At 40.9% G+C, this 27,473-nt stretch overlaps 1 protein-coding gene across 2 annotated transcripts in view; it reads right to left on the bottom strand.

The window, feature by feature from the left end:
• The window catches only part of sgk3 (serum/glucocorticoid regulated kinase family member 3), a 33,756-nt gene extending 7,580 nt beyond the window's left edge, over positions 1–26,176 (bottom strand). The window contains exons 1-11 of one of the 2 annotated variants that reach the window (XM_038997548.1): positions 25,967–26,176; positions 19,853–20,070; positions 19,573–19,656; positions 19,177–19,249; positions 18,774–18,849; positions 17,304–17,379; positions 14,891–14,940; positions 14,655–14,712; positions 8,137–8,220; positions 7,909–8,040; positions 1,344–1,456 (exon numbers count right to left, since the gene is read on the bottom strand). In XM_038997548.1, the coding sequence (XP_038853476.1) occupies positions 1,344–1,456; positions 7,909–8,040; positions 8,137–8,220; positions 14,655–14,712; positions 14,891–14,940; positions 17,304–17,379; positions 18,774–18,849; positions 19,177–19,249; positions 19,573–19,656; positions 19,853–19,930 (824 nt within the window). In that variant the 5' untranslated portion in view covers positions 19,931–20,070; positions 25,967–26,176. The remainder of the gene's footprint in view (positions 1–1,343; positions 1,457–7,908; positions 8,041–8,136; positions 8,221–14,654; positions 14,713–14,890; positions 14,941–17,303; positions 17,380–18,773; positions 18,850–19,176; positions 19,250–19,572; positions 19,657–19,852; positions 20,071–25,966) is intronic. The other variant, XM_038997549.1, reaches the window with a different exon arrangement.
• Between the last annotated feature and the right edge of the window lie 1,297 nt (positions 26,177–27,473).

Genomic DNA, 27,473 nt, shown 5'->3' with positions numbered 1-27,473 from the left:
GCAAAAAAGGTAGAGAACAATACATGTCAGTTAATGAACGACTATACACGTGCTGCAACCGTGACAGCAGTGACATTGGACTTAACGAACATTACTACAGCTGACCGCTTGAAAAAGGAACACTTCAAATATTCAAAGAGGGGAGATGTGTGTTGCATTCATTGCTCATTCAGGATAGTTCATGTGGAAACTGTTTCACGACATAGGAAACCTTAGAATGTGTCTAACATTCAAATCAAATCTTATTGGTCACATACACATATTTAGCAGATGTTATTACATTATTACATTTAGCAGATGTTATTGGGGACCAGGGTGTAACAAAATGCTTGTGTTCCTAGCTGCAACAGTGCAGTAGTATCTAACAATACACACATCTAAAATAATGGAATTAAGAAATATTAGGACGAGCAATGTCGGAGTGGCACTGACTAAAATACAGTAGAATAGAGTACAGTATATACATGTGAAATTAGTATAACAGTAGTGGCTAGTGTTCTATTCTTAAAGTGACCAGTGATTCCAAGTTTATGTACATACATCGGGCAGCAGACTCTAAGGTGCAGGTTTGAGTAACCGGGTGGTAGCTGGCTCAGGATGGCATTCACTCTCTACTACAGACCTCCAGCCAACTGGTGTACCAGAGCCAAGACAACCAGCCAGCCTATCCACATGGATGACTCACTTATCCAATACAGCCTTTGCCACTGACTGGATTTGAACCTGGGACTCCTGCACACCTAAAGACTGGGTTTGCCTGTTGAGCCAAAGCCCATGCTCAGGCAAGGTTACTCATCAAACACGCATACACTGAGTATACCAAACATTAGGAACACCATCCTAATATTGAGTTTGCCCTCAGAAGAGCCTCAATTCTTCAGGGCATGGACTCTACATGGTGTTTTGATTGCGTTCCACAGGGTTGCTGGCCCATGTTGACTCCAATGCTTCCCACAGTTGTGTCAAGTTGGCTGGATGTTCTTTGGGTGGTGGACCATTCTTAATACACACGGGAAACTGTTGAACTTGAAAAACCCAGCAGCGTTGCAGTTCTTGACACAAACATTTGCGCCTGGCACCTACTACGATACCCCGTTCAAAGGCACTTAAATCCTTTGTCTTGCCCATTCACACTCAATGGCACACATACACAATCCATGTCTCAAGGTTTAAAGATCCTTCTTTAACCTGTCTCCTCCCCTTCATCTACACTGATTGAAGTAGATTTAACAAGTGACATCAATAAGGGATCATAGCCGTCACCTGGATTCACTTGGTCAGTCGATATAATAGAAAGAGCAGGTGTTCTTAATGTTTTGTATATATACACGCAATCCATGTACCTGTAAACTATGTTGAGAGAATGCAGATAGCCCAGTGCGCTTGCCATTTCTGCGATGTAGAACTTGGCTCTGGGTTCTGGAAAGGTCCGTTCTTTTTGAAGATGGAAGAAAAGCTGGAATGATAGAATACAGCCACAGTGCCAGTGAGACATCGCAGAAGAATAAAGGTAACTGCCAAAATAAAGGAAACGTCAACGTAAAATGTCTTAATAGGGCGTTGGGCCACCAGAACAGCTTCCATGTGCCTTGGCATAGATTCGGCAAGTGTCTGGAACTCTATTGGAGGGATATGACACCATTCTTACACGAGACATTCCATAATTTGGAGTTTTGTTCATGGCGGTGGAAAACATAGTTTCAGTTGGGTTGAGATCTGGTGACTGACACACACACCCTTTAAACCCCCTATGCTCCTTTGAGACCTCTTTCAAAGTCACTGAGATCTCCTCTTCTAGCCATGGTAGCCAAAATAATGCGCAACTGGGCATTTTTATACATGACCCTAAGCACGATAGGATGTGTTAATTGCTTAATTAACTCAGGAACCACACCTGTGTGGAAGCACCTGCTTTCAATAGACTTTGTATCCCTCATTTACTGAAGTGTTTCCTTTATTTTGGCAGTTTATTTTGGCAGTACATCATAATAAACTAATGGACATGGTAAGAGTATGGTGTGATATTTAGCCCAGGTTGCTAACAACAATTGTAGCCGAGTCATGACACAGAGCCGTGGGTCAAACTTCCTGCCCCGTCTGCAAATTCCACATCACAATTACAATTGACTCAAGCAGCACGTTGAGGGGATGAACTATGAGATTAGTCTCTGCGCCCTGGAAAACTGGAAAGGCAACACAGATTCAGCGGTTTCGGAGGAGATATTGAGCCTAGTTCCCCCAAGCTAAAGCACATACTGATGACAACAATAATGAAAGGAGTTAGCTAAAGCACATAGCCTGATCCCAGATTTGTAGGCTAAGGGAAATCCATAGACCTCAGTAGCTTTTTTGTAGATATCTATAATATTTTAATACTGTCAAAATATTTATAAAGACTGGCCATTATACCAAGGTTAGAGAAACATTACAAACCTTCAATCATCCTGTCAATCACTCTTGGATTTGGCTCTTTCTGACAGTCCCAGAACGGCATAAAAATGCTAATAAATATTTTTATAGGAGTTACATTGGCCAACGTTGCACTAATGGCCAGGATGTGCTTATTCAAATGTGGAAATTCAGCTCCCACCAAATACACTGCACAGTTCATTTTATTGAAAAGGAAGCTTTGAAATGTATGGTTTTTTTAACACTTAAATGGTAGATTGGGAGTGGGTCACAGCTGATTCTTTTTGAATAGTGTAGAAAATAAACAGACTATAAACTCTATGTAAATGTTTACAGTTTACTGTCAACATTGGGATAGGGGTAAGCAGCATATCCTGGATCAGCATTAAGTGGTTACGTCTACCTTGAGTTATGTTCTTTGTACCACTGGACATAAGAAATGTCTTCAGCCAAAGTTGAATAACACTGCTTCTTTATGATTAAAAACCAGTCTGTTTTGTTAGCACCAAGAGTTGTAACCGGTTCAGGGAACAGAACCAAAAACCGGAAAATAACAGATTAGAGGAACAGAATCCAAACGGAATGATCTATACTGTTCCGGAACAGAACCATTATTTTAAAAGCATGGGAACCGGTTAATAACGTTATTTTACATTCCGGACATTTCTTTCCAGTCTCACAAAAAAATTACAACAAAGCTCCTATGCACTTTGTCCCTCAGAAACGTATTCCAGTGTCTGCCTGCCAGCTGGAAATCTTTGCCAGTAGGTGTGCGTAGGCTACCTGCCCCTCCCCTCTGAAGCATAGGTTACTATAGCCTACTGACAACTTTACATAGGTTACTGTAGCCTACTGACGACGTTACATACAGTGGGCTCCAAAATTACTGGCAACCTTGACTGGCAATGCACAAACAATACTTTAAAAAATATAAACAATAAACACTACCGGTCAAAAGTTTTAGAACACCTACTCATTCAAGGGTTTTTCTTTTTTTAAACTATTTTCTACATTGTAGAATAATAGAGAATACATCAAAACTATGAAATAACGTAGTAACCAAAATGTTATATTTGAGATTCTTCATATATCCACCCTTTGCCTTCATGTCAGCTTTGCACATTCTTGGCATTCTCTCAACCAGCTTCATGAGGTAGTCATCTGGAATGCATTTCAATTAACAGGTGTGCCTTCTTAAAAGTGAATTTGTGGAATTTCTTTCCTCCTCAATGTGTTTGAGCCAATAAGTTGTGTTGTGAGGGTAAAAGACCAAGTCCATATTATGGCAAGAACAGCTCAAATAAGCAAAGAGAAACGACAATCAATCATTACTTTAAGCCATGAAGGTCAGTCAATACGGAACATTTCAAGAACTTTGAAAGTTTCTTCAAGTGCAGTCGCAAAAACCATGAAGCGCCATGATGAAACTGGCTCTCATGAGGACCGCCACGGGAGAGGAAGACCCAGAGTTACCTCTGCTGCAGAGGATAAGTTCATTAGGGTTACCATCCTCAGAAATTGCAGGCCAAATAAATGCTTCACAGAGTTCAAGTAACAGACACATCTCAACATCAACTGTTCAGAGGAGACGGCGTGAATCAGGCCTTCATGGTCAAATTGCTTTAAAAAAAAACACTACTGAGGGACACCAATAATAAGAAGAGACTTGCTTGGGCCAAGAAACACGAGCGATGAAAATTTGTCCTTTGGTCTGGAGTCCAAATTGAAGATTTTTAGTTCCAACCGCCGTGTCTGTGAGATGCGTGTGGGTAAAACGGGTGATCTCCCTGTGTGTATTTTCCACCGTAAAGCATGGAGGAGGTGTTATGGTGATGGGGTGCTTTGATGGTGACACAGTCTGTGATTTATTTAGAATTCAAGGCACACTTAACCAGCATTCTGCAGCGATATGCCATCCCATCTGGTTTGGTTTGGTGGGACTATCATTTGTTTTTCAACAGGACACTGACCCAGCACACCTCCAGGCTGTATAAGGGCTATTTTACCAAGGAGAGTGATGGAGTGCTGCATCAGATGACCTGGCCTCCACAATCCCCCGATCTCAACCAAATTAGATGGTTTGGGATGAGTCGGACCGCAGAGTGAAGGAAAAGCAGCTAACAAGTGCTCAGCATATATGGGAACTCCTTCAAGACTATTGGAAAAGCATTCCAGTTGAAGCTGGTTGAGAGAATGCCAAAAGTATGCAAAGCTGTCATCAAGGCAAAGGGTGGCTATTTGAAGAATCTAAAATATAAAATATATTTTGATTTGTTTAACATGTTTTTGGATACTACATGATTCCATGTTATTTCATAGTTTTGCTGTCTTCACTATTATTCTACAATGTAGAAAATAGTAAAAAATTAAGAAAAACCATTGAATGAGAAGGTGTTCTAAAACTTTTGACAGGTAGTGTAATTATAGAGATAAACTCAAAATACCAACATGTGAGAAATACTGTACTTATTTAATGTTTCATTGGAACCAACCAAAATCATACAATTATTTAATACAAAATAAATTTTACCAAAATCAAGGTTTCATAAGTATTGGCACTCCTCATTTAGTACTTAGTGCAAACACCTCTGGCAAGGATAACAGCATGGAGTATTATCCTGTAATGTTTGACAAGGTTAAGGAACACATTCCTCTATGCAGATCCTTTCAAGATCCTTCATATTCTTGAGTTTACGTTTATCAACTGCCCTCTTCAACTTAGCCCACAGGTTTTCGATTGGATTGAGGTCCGGCAACTGAGATGGCCATAGTGGAACATTGATTTTGTTGTCACAGAACCATTTCTGTGTGGATCTTGAGGTATGTTTTGGGTCATTGTCTTGTTGGAAAGTCCACCTATGGCCAAGTCCCAGCCTTCTGGCAGAGGCAATCAGATTGTCAGCCAAAATTGCCTGATACTTGGTGGAATTCATTATGCCATCAATCTTAACCAGTGCCCCTGGACCTCTGGAATTAAAACAGCCCCAAAACATCACTGACCCACTACCATATTTCACCGTGGGTATGAGGTGCTTCTCCTTGTATACATCTCTGTTTCGACGCCAAACATGCCATTGCTGTATCTGACCAAAACGTTCAGTTTTGGTTTTATCTGACCAGAGCACCTTCTTTCAGTCATAATTTAAATGACTTTTGGCAAACTCCAAGAGCTTGCGTCTGTGTCTTGGGGTCAGAAAGGGCTTTCTTCTGGCAACCCTTCCAAAGAGCCTATGGTTGTGGAGGTGGCATCTAATGGTGCTTTTTGAAACCTGGTGACCCCAAGACGGTGACCTCAGACGCCACCAAGGTCTGCAATTCTTTCACAGTGATTCTTGGGGGATTGTGTTGCTTCTCTCACCATCCTCCTCCCTATCCTGGGGGGCAAAATAAATGTGTCCTCTACCCGTGAGGTTTTCAACTGTTCCATATCTTTTGATTTTTTAAATAATTGCCCTGACAGTGCTCAGTGGTATATTCAATCGTTTGTGTTTGTTCTTGTAGCCATTACCAGATTTATGAAGGTCTACGACCATCTGTCTCTTTTGAACTGCCAGTTCTTTTCAGTTCTTTTGTTTCCTTCATGGTGTTGGATGACAAAGGGATATTGCATGCGTGTTACCTAATTTTTATACCCTAGTGAAACAGGAAGTGATGTAATGGCTCAATATAGTTCCTTAAGACTTAGTTCCTTCCACTTAAATAAGTGGAATTTAATTTAATTTAGGTAGAGGTTATTTACAATAATCTTTAAGGGTGCCATTAATTGTGAAACCTTGATTTGGAGGACACTGATTTTTTATTAACTCAATAAATGATTTTGATGGGTTCCATGGAAACATTAATAAAGTACAGTATTTCTCACGTTGGTATTTTGAGTTTCTCTCTATAATTATATTGTTTATATTTTTTTAAGTATTGTTTGTGCATTGCCAGTCAGGGGTGCCAGTAATTTTGGAGCCCAATGTAGGTTACTCTAGCCTACTGACAATGTTACAAGCATGATTCAGAAATTAGGGAGAGATGTTTAAAATAATAGATTCACTTTTTTTAATGCTAGTTAAGGCTACAATAGTTGAAAAAGAAAAGGAGAGCCTCACACTCTAGGAGCTCAGATGCAATCATTTTATAACCGACATTGACAGACAAGCCGCCTTCATCAGGGTATAATGACAAACACTGCGGGTCACTAGATTAAATACTTTGAAAGGACACAGACAGGTGTCTGTAATAACGGCCAGGTGTGGCTTGATAACATTGGTTGATTTACAGATATAAATAGAACTTATAAAAAGCACGAATGAATAACATACGATCATAGATACAATTTGGCTACATAGGCCAACAAACACTTACAATGGATAGCAAAAACACACTAATCACGAGAATGGCTTCAGATCAAAGTCTATGTTGAGACCGACGGGAGCAAGGGTCTTTAAAATAAAGATCCAGGCAGCCTCTCGTTTTAACAATAAATTGTCAAGGTCACCCCCTCTCCAAGGGAGGGTGATGTGTTTGATGCTGATATAGCGAAGGGACGAAATAGAGTGGTTCGCTTCCAAAAAGTGGGCTGCAACTGGGTACATCAAATTTTTGCAACTAATGGTGCTACGATGCTCAGAGATTCTTACTTTTAATTTGCGCTTCGTATTACACACATCATTTTTTACCACAAGGACTTTATAAGATAAATAACTGCCTTAGTGGAGCACGTGATAACACCTTTGATTGGGATCGGTTTCCCTGTTTGAGGGTGTTTGAAGGATCTACATCTACAACACAGCCATTACACTTGCAGTTTCCATCCGGTAGAGTTGGAAATAGATGTTGTCTGGGGGTATTTTGGGGAGGTAAATCAGAGTTTACCAATTGATCACTGAAATTTCTGCCCGACGAGATACAATAGTTATCACGTTTCACATTGGATTTATTAACTACAAAAAGGTTAAACATGTTTAAGTTCTAGTGCTGCTCTGCACACACAAGTTTGTTAGGTAGTTGCTAGCTAACTAACAAGCTTGTGTGTGCAGAACAGCACTAGAACTAGCTCTGGTCCACGGCTAAACAAACTCGGAAGTTCAAAGTTCATCCATAGAAGCCACTCCTCCATTGGTATAATTATGTGGGCCTAATTCCGATAATGCATGTCATAACAAGATGCCCATCAAGGCAAGCTTCCTCCAACCTCTCTCCACACCTGAAAAAATAAATAAAAATTATTTCAGAGGTTTAAAAAGGAACGATATAAACCGCTACTTTCTTTTGGTTACGAAACGGTTCGGAACTTTATTTTCCTGGTCAGAACTGTAGAACGGAACGAAATGATTGGAAAATAATTTCGGTTCCAACCCCTGACCAGCACCACTGGGACTCAGGTCAGGGGTCATTTCCCAGGGACCTTTTCAGCAGGTTTCCGGTGTTGTATTATTCTGAGTTTCCCTCCTTGAGCTCAGTGACTCAACACGGTGGGTCTCCATTATTCATAGGAGTGAAACTACTCACTTCTCCCCCGTTGACGAAATCCAAGACGAAGTACAACTTGTCTGTCGTCTGGAAGGAATAATGCAAGCCGACCAGGAATGGGTGTTTTACATTCTTCAGTAGCACGTTGCGCTCCGCCATGATGTGTTTTTGCTGGTGGAAACAGGAGAAATGGTATTGGTGGGGTGAACATAGAAATAACGCACCCAACATTGAGAAACAGAGTAATAACACTTCAGAATAAATTACCTCTCTCCTGTTGAGAATGACCCTTTTCTGCAGGACCTTGATTGCGTAATACTTCCCGTCCAGTTTCCGTTTTGCAAGGAGAACCTTCACGTGGGAGAGAATATAAAAGTATGGTGTTCAATTGTTGTTAAAACCCCTCAGTTACCACATCAGGGACAATACAGTTCCAACAAAGAGGCAGTGAAATTACAGAACTGTAAGACTATCACTTCCCAAATGGAAAGGCCATCTACTGATAGACAAAGAAGTAAAACAGTATTCCTTACCACACTGGTAAGAGCAAACAAAAACAATGTCATTGTTAGTGTTGCTGTGGAGTTTCTCTTCACAGTGAACTACTTTAAGACAAAAGCAATGCTAATTTTGGCACTTTGTTGATTTTGTCTAGTTTTATTCATTTTGACTAAAATATACATTTGAATAATGATTTAATCTAGTTATTGTCAAAATGACACAGTTGGCCATTTTAGTCAACTAAATGCCTTACATTTTAGTCACATTACATTTGTATTGCCTCAAACTATAGTAAACATAAATCACTGGCTTCCATGTCCACAAACATAAATAGTCTTGTCCAACCAACATATTTTTCTGCATAACATCGTATTCTTTTCCCAACAACAGTGCATTCGGAAAGTGTTCATACTCCTTCCCTTTATCCACATTGTTACGTTACATCCTTACTCTAAAATGGATTAAAGAAAACATTTTCCTCATCAATCTACACACAATACCTCAATGACAAAGGCACAAAAGGTTTAGAAATTTTACCGAATGTATTAAAAATATAAAACAGAAATACCTTATTTACATAAGTAAATTTGGTATAATACTCAAAATTGAGCTCAGGTGCATCCTGTTTCCATTGATCATCCTTGAGATGTTTCTACAACTTGATTTGAGTCCACCTGTGGTATATTCAATTGATTGGACATGATTTGGAAAGGCACACACCTGTCTATATAAGGTCCCACAGTTGACATTGCATGTCAGAGCAAAAACCAAGCCATGAGGTCAAAGGAATTGTCCATAGAGCTCCGAGACAGGATTGTGTTGAGGCACAGATCTGGGGAAGGGTGCAAAAAGAGTTCTGCAGCATTGAAGGTCCCCAAGAACACAGTGGCATCCATCATTCTAAAATGGAAGAAGTTTGGAACCACCAAAGGCTCATCCTAAAGCTGGCCGCCCAGACAATTGGGGAAGGGTCTCGGTCAATGAGGTGACCAAGAACCCGATAATCACTGACAGAGCTCCAGAGTTCCTCTGTGGAGATGGGAGAACCTTCCAGAAGGACAACCATCTCTGCAGCACTCCACCAATCAGGCCTTTATGGTAGAGTGGCCAGACAGAAGCCACTCCTCAGTAAAAGGCACATGGCAGCCTGCTTGGAGTTTGCCAAAAGTCACCTAAAGGACTCTCAGACCATGTTAAACAAGATTATCTGGTCTGATGAAACAAAGATTGAACTCTTTGGCCTGAATGTCAAGCGTAACGTCTGGAGGAAACATGGCCCCAACGGTGAAGAATTGTGGCAGCATCATGCTGTGGGGATGTTTTTCAGCGGCAGGGACTGGGAGACTAGTCAGGATCAAGAGAAAGATGAACGGAGCAAGGTGCCGAGAGATCCTTGATGAAAACCTGCTCCAGAGTGCTCAGGACCTCAGACTGGGGGCGAAGGTTCACCTTCCAACAGGACAACAACCCTAAGCACACAGCCAAGACAACTCAGGAGTGGGTTCGGGACAAGTCTCTGAATGTCCTTGAGTGGCCCAGCCAGAGCCCAGACTTGAACCCGATCGAACATCGCTGGAGAGACCTAAAAATACCTGTGCAGCGACGCTCCCCATCCAACCTGACAGAGCTTGAGAGGAACTGCAGAGAAGAATGGGAGAAACTCCCCAAATACAGGTGTGCCAAGCTTGTAGCGTCATACCCAAGAAGAATTGAGGCTGTCATTGCTGCCAATGGTGCTTCAACAAAGTACTGAGAAAAGGGTCTGAATACTTACAGTAATAGTCAAAAGTTTGCACACACCCACTCATTCAAGGATTTTTCTTTATTTTTACTATTTTCTACATTGTAGAAGACATCAAAACGATGAAATAACACATATGGAATCATGTAGTATCCAAAAAAAAGTGTAAAACAAATCAAAATATATTTTTGACTTTAGATTCTTCAAAGTAGCCACTCTTTGCCTTGATGACAGCTTTGCACACTCTTGGCATTCTCTCAACCAGCTTCATGAGGAATGCTTTTCCAACAGTCTTGAAGGAGTTCCCACATATGCTGAGCACCTGTTGGCTGCTTTTCCTTCACTCTGTGGTCCAACTCATCCCAAACCATCTCAATTGGGTTGAGGTCGGCGATTGTGGAGGGCGAGTCACCTGATGCAGCACTCAATCACTCTCCTTGGTCAAATAGCCCTTACACAGCCTGGACATGTGTTTTGGGTCATTGTCCTGTTGAAAACAAATGATAGTCCCACCAAGAGCAAACCAGATAGGATGGCGTATCGCTGCATAATGCTGTGGTAACCATGCTGGTAAGTGTGCCTTGAATTCTAAATAAATCCCTGACAGTGTCACCAGCAAAGCACCCCCACACCTCCTCCTCCATGCTTCACGGTGGGAACCACACATGCGAAGATCATCCGTTCACCTACTCTGCGTCTCACAAAGACACGGCGGTTGGAACCAAATATCTCAAATTTGGACTCATCAGACCAAAGAACAGATTTCCATCGGTCTAATGTCCATTGCTCGTGTTTCTTGGCCTAAGCAAGTCTATTATTTTGATTGGTGTCCTTTAGTAGTGGTTTCTTTGCAGTAATTCGACCACGAAGGCCTGATTCATGCAGTCTCCTCTGAGCAGTTGAGATCTACTTGAACTCTGTGAAGCATTTATTTGGCCTGCAATTTCTGAGGCTGGTAACTCTAATGAACGTGTTTTCTGCCACAGAGGTAACTTTGGGTCTTCCTTTCCTGTGGCGGTCCTCATGAGAGCCAGTTTCATCATAGCACTTGAAAAAAAACTTTCAAAGTTCTTGAAATGTTCCGTATTGGCTGACCTTCATGTCTTAAAGTAAAGATGGACTTGTTTATTTGAGCTGTTCATGCCATAATATGGACTTGGTCTTTTACCAAATAGGGCTATCTTCTGTATACCACCCCTACCTTATCACAACACAACTGATTGGCTCAAATGCATTAAGGAAAGAAATTCCATAAATGAACTTTTAACAAGACCTGTTAATTGAAATGCATTCCATGTGACTACCTCATGAAGCTGGTTGAGAGAATGTCAAGAGTGTGCAAAGCTGTCATCAAGGCAAAGGGTGGCTACTTTGAAGAATCTCAAATAAAATATATTTAGATTTGTTTTCCACTTTTTTGGTCACTACATGATTCCATATGTATTATTTCATAGTTTTGATGTCTTCACTATTATTCTACAATGTAGAAAATAGTAAAAATAAAAACCCTTGAATGTGTGGGTGTGTCCAAACTTTGGACTATTACTGTATGTAAATGTGAAATGTAAATCTAATATTAATTACATTTGCTATTATGGGGTATTGTGTGTGTATATTAATTAGGAAAAAATACAATTTAATCAATATTAGAATAAGGCTGTAACAAAAAAAACAAATGCACTGTATATAAAAAATGTGGACATGTAAATTCCAAATTCAGCCTACATGGATACTGTACATTACAGACAGAGACACAGAGATAGAGACAAGCACAATCACCAGATGGTGCCGCAAAGTCTAGACAAAGTAGTCTGGGTTGTACCTCCATCACTCGGTCACATCATTGACATTGTTATCAACGTTCCACAGACGCCACAGCCACATTGGTGTCCTAAAGTAGAACCGGGCTAATGACTTCGAAAGGGAGATAATGACTGATGGCTGAAGTCCGAGTCCCAGTGCTCAAGTTGGAGTCTCTCGGTTCACATTAACTCAAAATACAGTTATTTATCTAGTCAGATATAGTGTAGTAGCTAGAGGAATTTAGTCAACTTGTTTGCCATCCATTTCCCTTTCTTTCTGTGCCACCAAATGTTTGCATATAGGTTACTGGTAATGTTACCAGGGCCACGTTCAGTCCATGATTAGAGCAAACGTTATTCCTTATTCAACATGTCAGAGGCATTTTTGCTCTACAGATCATATTTTTATCTGAATGTTCAAAAACATTGCGTCCTGCAGGTTATTAGCTATAGCTAGCTAATGAGGTAACATGGCTGAATAAGGTGTAGCCTATCAAATGGTTAATGGTCCGGTCCGCAAGTAGCCTATCTTTAGAACGCCCCGCAATACGCTTTATAAATATCAAATGTGACCCGCCAATGCACAAACAAATATATACCTAGCGCCAGTATTATGGGCCATAAGGGCTAGAATCAAGACGTTTTCTCTGAGGAAAAGGAGACTTGGCTACAGAATCTGATTCAGAACCTGGCTATGAAATGCAGTGGGGAAAGTGGGAGGGTTGAACGAGACTACAAATTCAAAGACAGCCTACTTTTCTATCCTCATAGCTAGACTGCTGTTTTACGATTAAACTCAATGCCGCTATCGTTTTTAATTTTGTATAGCAGCTTGTGTTTCCTAACCGGGAAAAGGGTAGCTAACTAGAAGGCTATTGGCAACTGTTTAGCGCATCTGTGCTGCTAATATTAAATTGTACGTATCACTCAATCTCTCCAAAAACTCTTGTTTAGTCCACTCCGTAGTCAGATTTGTCACAGAGATCATTTTGTATCACCTCATTTTAGTAAACTGAAATGGGACTACTTAGTAAGTTATAGTCTCGTCAATTGCCACTGAAAAATAAGTGTTTGAAGAATAAACATTCTTGTTGACGAAATTAACACTGGACCAAAGACATTCAAAGTGACTGTAATATACACTACTGTTCAAAAAGTTTGGGGTCACTTAGAAATGTCCTTGTTTTCCATGAAAACATACATGAAATGAGTTGCAAAATGAATAGGAAATAGTCAAGACTTTGACAAGTTTATAAATAATGACTTTTAATTGAAAAAATAATTATGTCCTTCATACTTTGCTTTCATCAAAGAACCCTCCATTTGCAGCAATTACAGCCTTGCAGACCTTCGGCATTCTAGTTGTCAATTTGTTGAGGTACAGTAATCTGAAGAGATTTCACCCCATGCTTCCTGAAGCACCTCCCACAAATTGGATTGGCTTGATGGACACTTTTTACGTACCATACGGTCAAGCTGCTCCCACAACAGCTCAATAGGGTTGAGATCCGGTGACTATGCTGGCCACTCCATCATAGACAGAATACCAGCTGACTGCTTCTTCACTAAATAGTTATTGCATAGTTTGGAGCTGTGCTTTGGGTCATTGTCCTGTTGTAGGAGGAAATTGGCTCCAATTAAGCACCGTCCACAGGGTATGGCATGTTGTTGCAAAATGGAGTGATAGCCTTTCTTCTTCAAGATCCCTTTTACCCTGTACAAATATCCCACTTTACCACCACCAAAGCACCCCCAGACCCTCACATTGCCTCCACCATGTTAGACAGATGGCATCAAGCACTCCTCCAGCATCTTTTCATTCGTTATGCATCTCACGAATGTTCTTCTTTGTGATCCGAACACCTCAAACTTAGATTTGTCTGTCCATAACACTTTTTTTCAATCTTCCTCTGTCCAGTGTCTGTTATTTTTCCCATCTTAATCTTTTCTTTTTATTGGCCAGTCTGAGATATGGCTTTTTCTTTGCAGTCCTGCCTAAAAGGCCAGCATCCTGGAGTCGCCTCTTCACTGTTGACATTGGGACTGGTGTTTTGCAAGTACTATTTAATGAAGATGCCAGTTGAGGACTTGTGAGGCATCTGTTTCTCAAACTAGACACTCTAATGTACTTGTCCTCTTGCTCAGTTGTGCATCGGGGCCTCCCACTCCTCTTTCTATTCTGGTTAGAGACAGTTTGCGCTGTTCTGTGAAGGGAGTAGTACACAGTGTTGTTCGAGATCTTCAGTTTCTTGGCAAATTCTCACATGGTATAGCCTTCATTTCTCAGAACAAGAATAGACTGACGAGTTTCAGAAGAAAGGTCTTTATTTCTGGCCATTTTGAACCTGTAATCGAACCCACAAATGCTGATGCTCCAGATACTCAACTAGTCTAAAGAAGGCCTGTTTGATTGTTACTTTAAATCAGCACAACAGTTTTCAGCTGTGCTAACATAATTGCAAAAGGGTTTTCTAATGATCAATTAGCCTTTTAAAATGATAAACTTGGATTAGCTAACACAACGTGCCGTACGAACACAGGAGTGATGGTTGCTGATAATGGGCCTCTGTACGCCTATGTAGATATTCCATTAAAACTCAGCCATTTCCAGCTACAATAGTTATTTACAACAATGTCTACACTGTTATTTGCTTTTCTTTCAAAAACAAGGACATTTCTAAGTGACCCCAAACTTTTGAACGGTAGTGTGTATATATACTGTATTATGCATAATCACATACCTTTCCAAAGCTCCCCTTTCCGATGACTTTGAGAAAGTCAAAGTCTGTGGGCTTTGCACTAAAATGTGGAAAACAAAAAAAGGTAAGCAAACAAAATAAGTGAAATTTTTTGAACAAATGAATGGCTACGATAAGACCTGCAAAGGTTACTTAAAAGGAAAATGACATCCAGAAAACACATTAACACAACAGAAATATCTGCAGGCCTCAATTCAACGTGAGACTGTGTAACCTACTGTGGATTTCCAGACGGTCCCAGGTTAATATTTCTGGAGGTAGAGCTGTTCTGCAAACCAGAGAGAACAGATGATTCAGGTTAAAAACGCAGACATACGTAAGCGAGGCCATAGAGTCTAAATCTTTATTCTACCAGAACTCTATCCTCCTGATTCCTGCTTACAAGCAAAAATTAAAGCAGGAAGCACCAGTGACTCGGTCCATAAACAAAAAGTGGGCAGATGAAGCAGATGCTAAACTGTTTTGCTATCACAGACTGGAACATGTTCCGGGATTCTTCCGATGGCATTGAGGAGTACACCACATCAGTCACTGGCTTTGTCAATAAGTGCATCGAGGGCGTCATCCCCACAGTGACTGTACGTACATACCCCAACCAGAAGCCATGGATTACAGGCAACATCTGCACCGAGCTAAAGGGTAGAGCTGCCGCTTTCAAGGTGCGGGACTCTAACCCGGAAGCTTATAAGAAATTCTGCTATGCCCTCCGACGAACCATCAAACAGGTAAAGTGTCAATACAGGGCTAACATTGAATCATACTACACCGGCTCCGACGCTCGTCTTATGTGGCAGGGCTCACAAACTATTACAGACTACAAAGGGAAGCACAGCCGCGAGCTGCCCAGTGACACGAGCCTACCAGACGAGCTAAATCACTTCTATGCTCGCGTCGAGGCAAGCAACACTGAGGCGTGCATGAGAGCATCAGCTGTTCCGGACGACTGTGTGATCAGGCTCTCCGTAGCCGATGTGAGTAAGACCTTAAAACAGGTCAACATACACAAGGCTGCGGGGCCAGACGGATTACCAGGACATGTGCTCCGGGCATGTGCTGACCAACTGGCAGGTGACTTCACTGACATTTTCAACATGTCCCTGATTGAGTCTGTAATACCAACATGTTTCAAGCAGACCACCATAGTCCCTGTGCCCAAGAACACAAAGGCAACCTGCCTAAATGACTACAGACCCGTAGCACTCATGTCCGTAGCCATGAAGTGCTTTGAAAGATTGGTAATGGCTCACATCAACACCATTATCCCAGAAACCCTAGACCCACTCCAATTTGCATACCGCCCAAACAGATCCACAGATGATGCAATCTCTATTGCACTCCACACTGCCCTTTTCCACCTGGACAAAAGGAACACTTATGTGAGAATGCTATTCATTGACTACAGCTCAGCGTTCAACACCATAGTACCCTCAAAGCTCATCACTAAGCTAAGGATCCTGGGACTAAACACCTCCCTCTGCAACTGGATCCTGGACTTCCTGACGGGCCGCCCCCAGGTGGTGAAGGTAGGTAGCAACACATCTACCACGCTGATCGTCAACACTGGAGCTCCCCAGGGGTGCGTGCTAAGCCCCCTCCTCACCCACGACTGCATGGCCAGGCACGACTCCAACACCATCATTCAGTTTACAGACGTTAACAGTGGTAGGCCTGATCACCGACAACGACGAGACAGCCTATAGGGAGGTCAGAGACCTGGCCGGGTGGTGCCAGAAAAACAACCTATCCCTCAACGTAACCAAGACTAAGGAGATGATTGTGGACTACAGGAAAAGGAGGACCGAGCACGCCCCCATTCTCATCGACGGGGCTGTAGTGGAGCAGGTTGAGACCTTCAAGTTCCTTGGTGTCCACATCAACAACAAACTAGAATGGTCCAAACACACCAAGACAGTTGTGAAGAGGGCACTACAAAGCCTATACCCCCTCAGGAAACTAAAAAGATTTGGCATGGGTCCTGAGATCCTCAAAAGGTTCTACAGCTGCAACATCGAGAGCATCCTGACTGGTTGCATCACTGCCTGGTACGGCAATTGCTCGGCCTCTGACCGCAAGGCACTACAGAGGGTAGTGCGTACGGTCCAGTACATCACTGTTCATCATATATGCATAGTCACTTTAACCATATCTACATGTACATACTACCTCAATCAGCCTGACTAACCGGTGTCTGTATGTAGTCTCACTACTTTTATAGCCTCGCTACTGTATACAGCCTGTCTTTTTACTGTTGTTTTATTTCTTTACTTACCTATTGTTCACCTAATACCTTTTTTCCACTATTGGTTAGAGCCTGTAAGTAAGCATTTCACTGTAAGGTCTACACCTGTTGTATTCGGCGCACGTGACAAATAAACTTTGATTTGAAGTCTCAAATGACAACTGTACACTGCTGCGTTATTGTTGTAGAATGTAATAAATTATCACACATTGACAATACAATATCCAATACATAGAATACTTAATCAAGTACTCATTCATGCTAAAATCAGAGCAGAGATGTTATTCAATGTTATCCATATGTGACATATTTCTTCAGTTTCAAGACGTGACAACTAAATCTATAAAACAGTCTTACTCCTTTCCACATCATACTGTCCTGTCATCCCCTACCTTGTCATCTTCGTCCTCCGATGCGTCTGAGAAGTTTTGAGATTTGTCCATCTGCAGGAATGCTCTGACATCAGGCCTATCAGATAGAGAGATAGAGAGAGAGGGGCAGAGTGGTCACATGTTAGGGGTCTGACTGAGACATACACAAAGCCACTGCTGTTAGAGAAGCACTGCTTTTAGACTCCATGTTAAACATCACTGGGTCAGGAGCAGTGTTGGGGGTAACGTGTCACAAATTACTTTTATGAGTAACATGTTACTTTTGAAATTGGGTAATATTATTACAGTTACTTTGTCAACTAACGTGTGTTACTTTCAGAATCATCTCTCTACCGGGCGCGTGTTTCCTTGATCCGATCTCGACTTGTTTCCTCATCTAGTTCTCCAGCGAGTGGAGAAAGGCTGTTTGGAGAAATGTCACAACAGCTACATCCATAAAAATGTATAAACCCACCCCAACCACTCCAGTATCCCTGCATATTGAATAAGGTAATTGCATTCATGTTTCCAACAAAATAAGAACTTGTTCTTAACTGACTTGCCTATTTAAATAAAAATAAAGTAAAAATGATCTATATTATTATCACTGCATTGTTGGGAAAGCGCTCTCAAGGTAAGAATTACACTGTAAAGTTTTACGTCCTCTGCACGTGGCGAATAAACTTTGAAACGTGAAATTTAGATTTTTGCCATCACGTCTGTGATAGCAAGGCCCATAGAGGGCTCTACCATCTAGTGGCAAGTGACCCTCTATACATCTCTATGGGTCCGTGTACGTGCGGTCTAAAACCAGAACTGGCGGCTTGAGAGAACGATTTTGAATGAAAAGGTAAGAAATCTGTACAGATTTTTGGCTTACAGTATATGGCTAAATAAGCAGCCCATATGATAGCACAGCACTTGTAGACTAGCACAGGAAAGCATCACCACAGATGAAAGAAGAAACTAGTGATCAAACTTGAGTTAGTCTACTTACTATCTTTGGTAGAGCAAACAAACTGAGATTTCGATTTTTTCCATGAAAGTAACAGAAAGTAATAACATGTTACTTTCTACACAAAGCAATATGTTACTTTTTTGCGAAATGTAACAAGTAATATTTACTTTTTCAAGTAACGAATCTCAACACTGTTCCGGAGATACTGCCATGATACGACAGGGTTACATATGCTCCTTCTGAGCTTATCATCCCCAGATCTTAACCATAACCATTAGGGTGAACCGTAACCAAGAGGGAGAACTGTAACCAAGAGGGAGAACTGTAACCAAGAGGGAGAACTGTAACCAAGAGGGAGAACCGTAACCAAGAGGGGAGGAAACACAAAACGGACCTTAGATTAGTTTCTAGGGGTAACTTCCTACTTGTATAGGGGGCTTCACACTTGCATAAAGTGAGGCAGATCGATTTGGTTTATTTTCAATTGAATTCAATAACTTATTTAGCTAGCTGATCAGTTATACAATACTTACTGGATACTGAGCTGAGGATGTGAGACCAGTCTCTGAATGAACTCATGTAAACCTGTTCTTCTTTGCTTGATAAACTCTAAAAAAAATAAAAATAAGAAATGGACAATTTTAGAAATATAATTTTTGATATGGACCCGGTATCACAAATGAAAGACAACCTACAGACACACGAGCAGATATGATGCAAAGTTTTTCTGGTGTAGTTTCATATCATCCGTAATCTAGTTTTTAATACCCAAATGAGCTAATTTGTTTGCAATTTAAATAAAACAAAATAGTTGGCTGAAGGTCAGTGGAAAACAGAGGGGTCTGTATTGAATTCTGATCTACTGAATACATTTTTATAATAGAGTGAAGTTACAGGTAGTATACTGTACTTTTATCAGATTAATCAATACGGTACCTGGGTCAAAGTTGTCCCCAAATATTCTCTTGGCTGGGATTTTCAAGTTCAAAGATGGAAACTGTTTCCTCAACTGCATAAATAGAAAAGACAGACAAATCAGATTACAGAAAGTATATATAAAAATAGATGTCACAGAGACCAAAATTACTCTCTACTTTCATTTTCCCCAATTATGAGAGTTGAATTACCTGATTTTCTAAATGTCAACTAAACATAAATCCCCACTCACAGCCTGAAAAATACTCCTTAAAACATCGGATAAGATTCTATTTTGATCAAAATCGAGCTTTGCCCAGTTTAGTCAGCAGATCTCTGATGAAAAGGTTCAGTAAGAAAGGAAGCCTGGAGTCTCACGACAACATGCATTTATCACACTGTAACACTTCCACTTACTGTGTTGTAGAGCTTGTCAAACTCTGCGTATCGCCTGAAGACAAACCACTCATGTCTTCCTACGTTGACCATCACTTTGTAAACCTGGACAAATGTGGAGGAAAACACATTTTAGTATAGACCTAGACAAATGACACCGATGCCCTACTTTCTACTGATAATAAATACTCTCTAATAACCATTCTGTATAATGTCTATACAAGGTATACTGCAGTCTGTAATACTGCCTGCTGAACAGCCATTGCCATAGCAACACTATTATACTATACTCATTACTCACAGTGTAGCGCTTCTTCTTGTCCCTCTGCTCGTTGTAGCAGGGGATGCTGACATTGGGGAAGCTGGACTGCTCCTCCATCCTGAGCTGGAGCAGTCAGAGTTCAGAGGTTTGAGGTCAAAGCGTAGGTCAGAGGTCAAGCCTCCCAGCACCCTTCCACAGCGTCCGGTCCTGGACAGAGCTCACGTGGACAACTGAACCATCCTCATCATGGTTGACTGCTGTGGACAAGAGATAAGAGAGATTAGATTATACACTGAACAAAAATATATATGCAACATGCAAGAATTTCAAAGATTTTACTGAGTTACAGTTCATATAAGGAAATCAGTCAATTGAAATAAATGCATTAGGCGTACAGCCAAATTCTCTAAAACGATGTTGGCAGCGGCTTATGGTATAGAAATTAACATTAAATTCTCTGGCAAAAGTTCTGGTGGACATTCCTGCAGTCAGCATGCCAATTTCACACTCCTTTAAAACTCGAGATATTTGTGGCGTTGTGTGACAAAACTGCACAATTAAAAGTGGCCTTTTATTGTCCCCAGCACAAGGCGCACCTGTGTAATGATCACACTGTTTAATCAGCTTCTTGATATGCCATACCTGTCAGGTGGATGGATTATCTTGGGAAAGGAGAAATGGTCACTAACAGGGATGTAAACAAATTTGTACACAGATGTTTTTTGGGTGCATGTGGAAAACTTCTGGGATATTTTATTTCAGCTCATGAAACATGGGACCAACACCTTACATGTTGCGTTTTATATTTTTGTTCAGTATAGAGGTACTATAGAGAAAGGATACTGCACTCTATTCCATATGAGAGAATGAGCATACCTGCTCTATCATGTTACAGTTCTGCCTACAACCGTCTTAACGTTTCAGCCACCGGAATAAAACCCAAGCTCAGCCCTCATACATTGATCCTGCATGGAGCTGATTGCAGAGCACAGATTCTCAGCAGTTGTGGAGGGAATTGTTGTTTGTAGCTGCTAGCGTGACAGAGGAGAACCCACAGTGTGGTCATTGAGGGTCAACAGCCTCACAGCAGGATACCTCATCCTGGAATGACAGACATTTGGCTACGCTCCTACACCCCCCCCCCCCCGAACACACCCCCTCGAGTCTCTCCATGCTCTCTGTCACCTACACGCCCACTCTATCCTGTTTAGTTCTTTACCTCATACCTCACTATTATCCACCTCTCTCTCATCCCCACATCCCCTACTATCCATCTCTTCTCATCCCCACATCCCCTACTATCCATTCCTCATCCTCTCTTCAGCCCCTCTCTCCAAACCGATGGACCCAGAGCTGCATAACTTCACTCTCCTCCTCTTCCCGCTCCTCCTCTTCTCACATACAGCTCACACACACTCCCGCTCGCCCCCCCCACACCACACACACACACACACACACACACACACACACACACACACACTCCCGCTCGCACGCTGGGCCTGTGACATTCTCCCTGGCTCCTGTCACAGCATGGAGGACTGGAGGTATTTATAGATAACCTTCCGCTGGCTCTTTGAAGTTTGAAGCACACAGGCTAGGTAGAGACCTGTAGGAAGCTGCCCAGTGGGATCCCCAAGACAGGAAGAAGTGCCTTTGTAGTGAACACTCTAGAGAGGTAGTAGTAGCCTATTATGAAATCACCTTGAAGACCTTATTGAGAAAAGAGAATTTCATCAGTCTCAATCAAAGCCTATCGATGCCTTGAAACAATATGGAGAAATTACAAATGCCACCTCAATCAAATGTATTAATGTTGATATGCTGCAAGGCTCAATATTAAATGTTCAATGTCTGCTTTAAAAAATGTTATCCATCAACCAATAGGTGCCCTTCTTTGCGAGGCATTGGTCTTTGCGGTCAATCCGTTTTTAGAAATTCACTGCTCGACTGAGGAACCTTACAGATAATTGTATGTGTGGGGTACAGAGATGAGGTAGTCATTCAAAAATCATGTTTAACACTTTTGCGGTCTAAGCAACTTATTATGTGACTTGTTAAGCACAGTTTTACTCCTGAACTTATTATGGCTTGCCATAACATTTCAGCTTTTCGTTTTTTTATTAATTTGTAAAAATGTCTAAAAACATAATTCCACTTTGACATTATGGGGTATTGTGTGTATGCCAGTGACGTAAAATCTCAATTTAATAAATGTTAAATTCAGACCGTAACACAGCAAACTGTGAAAAGTCAAGGGGTGTGAATACTTTCTGAAGGCACTGCACATGGGATCAGAGACCAGCAGCCTTCCATTGTCAATACTAGTGATAATAATGAATGTTATTTTGTGAAGTGGTTCCTTGCATCATACAACACAATTTTCAGTCACCTTTTTGGCCAACAGTGTTACAGAATTTGTATATATATATTTTTATTTTTATTTTTGGGGGGGGGGGGGGGGGGGGGACCAGTGACTTGAGCTTTCAGACAAGTAAAGAAATCAGTCCTAAAAAAGTTCATGTCAAGCACTGTGCTGGTTACTTGCTGATCGTGTCGTGTCTGTTTTCCTGTTAGAAACAAAGCTTTTTGTTTGGTGGCGTGACACTGTCCTTTGTTTCATAGTGAGGTCAGCTAGCATGTTAAGTCATTTCTTTCAGACCTTGCCATTCGGTGCTTGGTGTAGGCTACAACATGCTGGCTCTCTCTCACACAACAGTTCCCAGTTAACTGTGCTGTACTGAAAGTCTTGACAGAGAGATCTAATTCAACACTTCCCAGTAAACTGTGCTGTACTGAATGTCTTCACAGAGATATAATTCAACTCACGTAATAGTAAAGACGCATAAAGGGAGAAAGCCTCTTAAAATGCACAAGTGCAACTGAGAGACCTTCAGTTCCAGCCCCCCCTCCCTTCCCACCACACCCACAGAGAGCAGAGCAGAGAGCCCATAGGCTTGACTGGGATATTATAAACAAATATTCTCCCACTGGGCTTGTTTCAAAATCAAATCATGCAAGCATGGCAAAATGACTGCGCATCCCGAGGCAGAACCGCTTTTTAACATTCCAGAAATACTTTTGTTCAAAGCTATTACATACTCCTTCATTTGGAATGCAGAACATAAAGTCCTGACCAATCCGCATCCTCAAACCAATATCACAAGAACAATCACATAAGGGGAAAGTAGACGTTAAGTTCGTGTTCAGGGGTTTTAGGTCACTAAATAAATACATTAAACAGAAAATGTATCATCACATTCACTGCTGATCGCCAGATGTTGCAAGCGTAGTTACAACACTGGGCTTGAATTAACTTGTGCTGACAAGCTCAAATATGTTACTATCAAAAATAGCCCTCTTCCTGGTTTGTTCAAACACACACATTCTTGCCTGTGGAAAATATTTTGAGGATGTTGAACAACCTGAATGGCATTATTATTAGTCTCAGCAGCCCGATGCGTCTTGTCAGCGGTCAGACCTAGAGGTCAGGAAACTCTCGATAAACAGCAGTGAAAGATCAGCCAGGAGAGCCATGTCAGCTGCTGTAGACATTGGGGGACATAGCCTGACTAAACAAGAGTGTCCTCTTTTCTGCTGGTATAAAAGGATGGAAATGAAGTACAAGGACGGCCATGGAAATAGGCATTTGGCTTTACTGAGCTATTTCAATAGTTGTTTTTATGAATAGGCCTATGTGTTGTTTAATTGGTGAGAGATCTATTTGTTATGCAACAGTATGGATTATTTCTAAAGGACCAACTACGCTATTGTTAGCCTGTGGGCTATACATTCACACAGAGACACTCATCTACAATAGACAAACATCCTCCCAGGGAGGAATTGATAATGACAAAGCTTTCTCTAAAAAAAGGAAGTGCGAGACAGCATTTGGACTAATGCCTAACCAGCAGTCCAGTACAGACGCCTCAAACCTCCACTGTTAATTAACAAACAACACTGGCTGTCCACAGCTGGCTGAGGAACTCTGTACTACTGCTACTACTACACACTCACATAACTTCTCCTCTTAACTCTACTTCTCAGGCTTGGGAAGTATGGCTGTAAACAGCACCATTGAGAACTAACAAAACAGAACTTGATGAGTGAAACTACAGTATTTGGACACTGGAGCATTTAGTCTGCAAATAGGCCTAACATTTGAATTAAGAATGTCTCTGAAAATCTAGAACTGACATTGGTGTATTGAGACTGGTGGATCTACCACACGGCAGTCATTTTAGGGTGTGTTTCCCGCCACCCCCTCATTCATGGTTATGTTGTAGCTTAAAGAAGCTTACTCTTATGGTTGGTTTGTTTCCCATAGACCAGGGACAGATGGCAAACAGGACATGGACAATTCCAAGGTAACGAAATTAGACTCCGATTTTTTAAAATAAAATGTATGCCAAACATTAAACATTGATTTCAAAGTTTAACAAACCATACAACTCTGAACATTATATATGTTCTGAATTAAGATTCAACTATGTCTTTATAAAGAATGGGGTGTCAGCTATGGTGTGACACATTGACTTTGAAAACATCTCTTTGGGTTATTAAACTACAGTAAGTGAAGTGGATTTACACCCAGTAACAGAATTGCTGTAATTGAATTTCATCCCTTGGGTCCCTGATCTGTACTACATAGAAATGCATAATTGTAGATATGAATGTCATTCTTTTCATGGTGATGTATCCTAAATAGGTATACAAACTGTAAAAATATGCAATATTATCCTTTGCATATTTGGGTATTATTCTACACACTGGATAATTGTTTTAATGAGCTCTGCCCCCAAACAAGACCAAATTTGGTTGATCCAGACCGGACCAAATCTGAACCAATCATACACGTACGTCTATGTTTCACAATTTTGGACATCAAAGTACAAATACAGTAGAGTACAGTACAGCACAGTAGAGTTCAGTACACTAGAGCACAGTACAGTGTACTCAGCTCTAGTGTGCTCTGCTGTGTACTGAACTATACTCTACCTTTCTCAACTGTACTCTACTGTGCTGTGCTTTAATGTACTGTGAACCCAACTGTGGTTTGTGACCACTATGATTTCCCATTTCAGCCAATTGTATTTCAGAAATTCCGTTAACGATTTTTCGTAAATTCCGTTACCGAAACAAAATGTATATAAGTAAAAAAAAAAATACAAAAAATACAACTAATTAATAGGTTTTCCTTTACCTGTTACTTCTGTCAACTTTTATTACCCTCCCTCCTCATGAGGGAGAGAAATTTGAAATTATCTTAGAGATTTGGGTTTTTGGTACTGGAACTTCAAGGTACAATGTTTTCTTAACTTGCAGAAGGCATAAAAATGTATCCAAAACTAAACGTACTGTAAGTGTTGATAGTAGTTGGCAGGGTTCTTTACTTCAACATTATTGTGTTTTGATGTATTTATAATACCCTTTAAGACTTTTTTGGTCGATGTTTTCCATCTGTTTGACCAGATATCAAAGCCTTTGCTTATTCCAAATTTGTAGGATGGAAAATGGTAAAAAATAAATAATTATATGCTTAAATAAAAAATAATAATATAGACTTAACTTTCATTTGACATGCTCCTATGAACTTCACATGCTGGTGCTCATGGGTCCTTTTACATGGAAATGCCCAGATACAATACCCCCAGAGAACACCCTGGTTTTCTTGTTACACAATTGCATGGCTCTGCACCTACGCATTCCTGCTGTAGCCTAACTAGTGGTTACATTGTAGCCTAGAGTTAATCTACGACTGTATAGAAATAAAGTCCCATAACAAGACTATAGTCTCAACATGGAGCACTCATGTGAAATTACAAGTGGAAAAGTACACCGAGATGTCTTCACATTGACTAACTGGCTGTGGAAAGGAAGTTAAAGCAAACATGGGGATGTTCCATGAACAGACAGACATACGGGAAAGAACAGGAGAAAATAGTTTCGTTTCTTAGTTGAACAATTTTTGAGAGAGAGAGAGCTGGACGTTATGTTTATGCTTTAAATTAGACAGCTCTAGCAGAAGAAAAAGTTACGTAATGACAATTTAACAGATGTATGTCTGTATATGGCTCAAAGTTGGAAGGAAACGATAACGGTTGTTGCAAAGATCCTGCACGACAACAGTACAGAAAAGTATACGTGTGAATGTACCTTATTTTGTCGGGTTTTTAATCCAACTAACTCCAATGGCGTGTTGCGCTGAAGGCAAAGGAATGTGTCAGTAAAAAATGTAGCAAAATCCGGTGAGTTTGACTCAATTATTTAGGAGGAAAATTCAAAGTCACAGCCTGTACTTTCTACTGCCATTCTGAGCGTCTGTCAAGGGGTAGCTCGAAGCAGGAAACACCAAGACGTTTGTCCTGCAAGTTCCAATGAAATTAGTCACGGGACCACACACATAAAGAGGATGAAAACATTGAGGTGGAAACAGCAGCAAACAGTAACCCCTAGCGGTGGAACGTGGGCAGGGCCACAACCACGTTGTTCCATGTGAAATTAGTACCGCACGTCCCTCTGTGACATGAGATCTACAGCCCACTGTACAGTATGTATGTAGAGCGTCATCTTTAATGTCCATTAAAGGTCTGTGTCTGTTTGGTCATTCACTGTAACTTTTGTTATATTGTATTCGTTTATATTATATTGTATTATATTCAGTTATGTTCTATTCTATTATTTGATAGTTAGAGCAAAAGGATGTCCAAGTCCTATCTAGCAGGTGTCCCTTCCACTCCTGAAACGGTCTCTACACGTTTGAAGGTACTAACATCATGACTGTGACTGAAGGTTCACCTCTCCATGGAGGCTTTGTGATGGGAAGAGAACTGTCCTGCAGGCTGCAGCCGTAGCTTGAGGTCTGCATCAAAGTGCTCAAGGAAAGTGGACGTCTGCCAAGGAACTATACAGGGTCCTGACCTCCTCTTCAGGAAATATTGACTCATCTAACAGATATTTCCTACTACCGGTAATAGTGGATACATCTAGCCTACTCATCATCACTTTATGAATGAATGTTCATGATGATAAATATCACACTTCTTTCCATGTAAGTACAGTGATACTGGCTGGCTGACACAGGTATTCCCATGGCCATAATAGTGGCCCTTCTATGTAGGCCTATCGGTGGAAATTTATGGAGATTGGGCTCAACCAAAGTAGGCATTTGTATTGTAATAAATGTGTTATGCAAAGAGATCAAGAAATTGGTATATTCGCTAATTATTTTAAACTACACTACCATTCAAAAGTTTGGGGTCACTTAGAAATGTTCTTGTTTTTGAAAGAGAAGCAATTTTTTTTGTCCATTAAAATAACATCAGATTGATCAGAAATACAGTGTAGACATTGTAAATGTTGTAAATGACTATTGTAGCTGGAAACGGCAGATAAACATTTTATTTTTTTGAATATCTACATAGGCGTACAGAGGCCCATTATCAGCAACCATCACTCCTGTGTTCCAATGGCACATTGTGTTAGCTAATCCAAGTTTATAATTTTAAAAGACTAATTGATCATTAGAAAAATATTTTGCAATTATGTTAGCACAGCTGAAAACTGTTGCTCTGATTAAAGAAGCAATAAAACTGGCCTTCTTTAGACTAGTTGAGTATCTGGGGCATCAGCATTTGTGGGTTCGATTGCAGGCTCAAAATGG

This window comes from Salvelinus namaycush, chromosome 7 (assembly GCF_016432855.1).
Source record: "Salvelinus namaycush isolate Seneca chromosome 7, SaNama_1.0, whole genome shotgun sequence".
In the NCBI taxonomy this organism is placed as follows: Eukaryota; Metazoa; Chordata; class Actinopteri; order Salmoniformes; family Salmonidae; genus Salvelinus; species Salvelinus namaycush.
The sequence above is the reverse complement of the archived record's forward strand: the minus strand, read 5'-3'. Positions and strand labels throughout refer to the sequence as shown.